Source organism: Megascapheus bottae, chromosome 10 (genome assembly GCF_031878675.1).
Source record: "Megascapheus bottae isolate mThoBot1 chromosome 10, mThoBot2.hap1, whole genome shotgun sequence".
NCBI classification, from domain to species: domain Eukaryota; kingdom Metazoa; phylum Chordata; class Mammalia; order Rodentia; family Geomyidae; genus Megascapheus; species Megascapheus bottae.
In genome coordinates, this window is record NC_143518.1 from 9625451 (window position 1) to 9629217 (window position 3767).

The 3767-nt window shown below is 35.8% G+C and overlaps 1 protein-coding gene across 1 annotated transcript; it reads right to left on the reverse strand.

The window, feature by feature from the left end:
- Positions 1 to 1035: 1035 nt before the first annotated feature.
- LOC150057509 (olfactory receptor 14C36-like) lies at positions 1036 to 1968 on the reverse strand. Its single transcript, XM_090339730.1, has one exon. It carries the CDS (start codon positions 1966 to 1968, stop codon positions 1036 to 1038), a length of 933 nt encoding a protein of 310 aa, XP_090195856.1.
- Positions 1969 to 3767: the final 1799 nt, after the last annotated feature.

Below are 3767 nucleotides of genomic sequence, written 5' to 3' on the forward strand. Positions count from 1 at the left end.
AAACAGTGAAATCAATGTGGTATCTATTGGCATGTGTGCAAGAGAAAAGGTTAAGTACAGTCATAGTTAGATAACACAACCATCGCATCTCCTTAATTTCAAATATGAAACCAGCACCCTAGCTGTACTTTACCACCTTTTTCCTTTTTCTTCCCATTTTTTCTTTCTTTTTATTCTCCCCTACAGTAAATGGAGTTTTATTTAAGCACATCAATTTGCTTGCCTTTGATGGGAGGCAGCTCCCTGTGACATGTTAAATGCAAATTACTTTATGTACTAAAAGATTAACATAAAACCTTTTGCAAACAAGCTAATAGTTTATGATAATTTTTTGAATAGCCTTTGTCTATATATCATTGGATTCCTCTAGCTGTAATATTTTGTACCAAGTAATAGCCAGTTTTGAACAAAAAAGCTAAAGGACATTGTCCAAGTAATGAGTTCAAGCCCTAATTCTGATTAAAAATGTAAAATTATTAATAATTCTCCATGGAAAAACTGACATTTCAATGATGTTCCAAACACTAATAGTAAAAAAAATTGGTAGTACAAAACCTTTACAGAAAGGAGTAGTGTGAACTTTGGCTTAGAATAACTAGCTGAGTCAAGCACCTCTGTCACCCTGTAAATTCTTTCTAAAAAAAGGGAAAGTAAGAAATCAATATACATAAACACGTTTTCTATGGAAAATTCATATGGTCTAATATATGTGGTCACAAACTGAGGACTTTTGTTCCCAATCTGCTCAGAAAGAATAGGCTTATCTGTGTTTTACCTGATAAGAACTCCAAATTCTCCATAGTATTTAAGGACTAATAAACATAAAAAATGATAAATATTACTAATCTAAATAGATTCTCAGAAAAATATCTGGACTGTACTTATGAACTAGATGACATACTTATGAGGGCTAGATACAAATATTGAGGAAAAACTTAACAATACTTATTTTATAAGACTAATCACCTAGATATCAAATAGTATAATTTATGAAATTTATATAGGAATTTTTCTAGTTGCTTAAATATATCTTTATTATTTTCCTAAATATAACTGTCTCAGTATCACTTTCCTCACAGATTCCTTTACCTGCTTATTCCTAAGACTGTAGATAATAGGATTTGAGAATGGTGGGACAATGATATAAAAGATGGAAAGAATGATGTCCTGGATTGTTTCAGAAGTTGTGGCAGGCCTTAGGTAGACACAGGAGATGGAACTGAGGAAGGCAGTTACTACAAGGATGTGAGGTGTACAGGTAGCAAAGGCCTTTCCTCTTTCTCTGGTTGGTAATTTGAACACAGTAGAAAAGATTCGAATGTATGACAATGCTATGATAAAGAAACAGCCACCTCCAATACCCAGGACTGATAGGAGCAGCAAGAGCTTATTGAGGAAGGTGTCTGAGCATGATAACCTCAGCAGGGAGGGGATATCACAGAAGAACTGAGGGACCTTGTTGGACTGACAGAAGGGTAACCGGAATGTGTTGCCAGTGTGTACAGCTGAATAAATGGAACCAGTGAGGACTGAAGCCAGTGAGGTCTGGACACAGAACTTACGGTTCATGAGGACAGGGTAGTGAAGGGGCTGACAAATGGCCACATAGCGGTCCCAAGCCATGAAAGTCAGAAACAGAATCTCTACATAAGCACAGTAAATGACAAGAAAAATCTGCATTGTACAGCCAGCCACAGAGATGACCTTGTTTCCAGTAACAGAGTTGACACAGACATTGGGAACAGTGACAGAAATGTAGCATATGTCCACAATGGATAGATTCCTGAGGAAGAAGTACATGGGCGTGTGCAGGTTCTGATCAAGGGTGGTGACAGTGATGATGATCAGATTCCCTAGCAGGGTGGACAGGTACATGAGCAGGAGCAGCATGGAGAGCAGGAGCCTGAGATTCCAGTCCTCAGCAAAGCTCATGAGGAGGAAATAGGTCACCAGGGTGGAATTGGCCATATCTTGATAGTGGTGGTTTTCTGGGAAGACAGACATAAAAGAAAGGAAACAACAAAACCATCTGAGATATTTCTCTGAAGAATGTTTGCCTCTCCTTTGTCTTGTTTCCCACTGTGCAAGAAAGGCCCACTTTTGTGTTTTCCATTCCCTCCACCTCTCTGGGGCAGTCATTCTTCCAAGGGTAAGATTTCCCATTCCCTGGTCCAGCTGTGTGGATACCACAGCAGGGCGCTCACTCAATGCTTCCATTTATTCAATAGAATGGTATTTATATTAATGAACAATGACTTATTGAAATATTGAAAAATCCGTAGGAGAAAATAAGTTCCAACAATTAATTTCATTAGAATTGGGATAACACATTAAAGTTAGCTATTGACACATAGATGAGGTATAATCCTCTGAATGTGGTCTGTGAATCACCGAAACCTTGGTTTGCTCATTGTCATTCTGAAGAAATGTTCTGGATTGAGATAAGAGCTTCCAGATCTTTGTAACATGTAACATTGTACGAAATGCAGTTTTGAGGTGGTTAGGGTAATATTCTGCGTGCCATTTTTAAGATGGTCAAAGGCAGGAATCTATTTTTATTTCAAAATAATACTTTTACAAAGACTTCAGGAAAATGAAAACAGGTATTGACTAAAGCTTATTTGTCATTGTCTAGTTGAAACAAATATTATACAGCAACTATGAAAAAATATTTATGTAAAAGAGTAAGAAAATCATGTATATGATTCTGATTGGAAATAGTAAATTTTCTATGAATAGTCTTTAAATATTTATTGTGTTCTTTTGAGCAGCAGAGATGTACATATTGAACTCTGTTTTAATGGTAAAACATAGACTTACCCAAACCTCATATGGATATGTCTTGTGATTGTGGGCATGCAGTTTCCTATATAACTAATTTTTTTGTAAATTTATGAATTTTTTATTCTTCTACTCTTGTTAGAGAAAATTATTCCTGTAGTATAACAGCCCTTTGTTCCACATTCAAGGCTAAATCTTTTTATGTTCATTTCCATTATCTTTAACAAATTTGTTTTATAGTTCACATTATTAATTAATTAATTCATTCATTCATTCATTCTTGGTCGGTGGTGGTGCTTGAACTCTGAGCCTAGAATTTGGCCCTGAACTCTATCTAGCTCAAGGCTAATGCTCTACTACTTCAACCACAGCACCATTTCCAGTTTTCTCGTTGTTATTTGGAGATAAGATTCTCACGGACTTTTGTGCTTTGAACTGGCTTTGAACCCTGATCCTCAGTTCTCAGTCTCCTGAATAGCAAGGATTGGAGACATAAGACAACAATGCCCAGCTCTTTCACTATCTTGTAGTTAAATTACCTACTGTTTTCTGAATGAGACAGTAGTCATCAGTTTCTATCACCATTTTAATAGCAAAAACCCATGTCTTATTTTAATTAACATTGATTTTGGAAATGCTGTTCTAGTATTTATATGCCACTTTTAATATGAACCATCTGCTTAACAAGAAAGCATCTCGACAAGTAAATGGTTTCTTTTCAATACAATTATTTTCAACTTTTCTGAATCTTGTACTGTTGATACCCAGCTTTGTTCTACCTTCCTTAGTCCCCTCACTTGCATGATTTCATACTTGTCTCCTGTAGATTATCTAAGACCATGAACAGTCTCTTCCATTGTTCTGCTATCTCATTCTTTTGTGCAGAACTTTGTAGCCTCTTTGTTTAATTATTTTTACTGGGATAATTTTAATGTCCTTTATCTAAAAAAGAAAGAAATCTATTTCCTTTGACTTCTTGATGCTTT

Excerpts from the sequence above, each read along its gene's own strand:
- LOC150057509 (XM_090339730.1), bottom strand. The coding sequence starts at position 1,968 with ATGGCCAATTCCACCCTGGTGACCTATTTCCTCCTCATGAGCTTTGCT.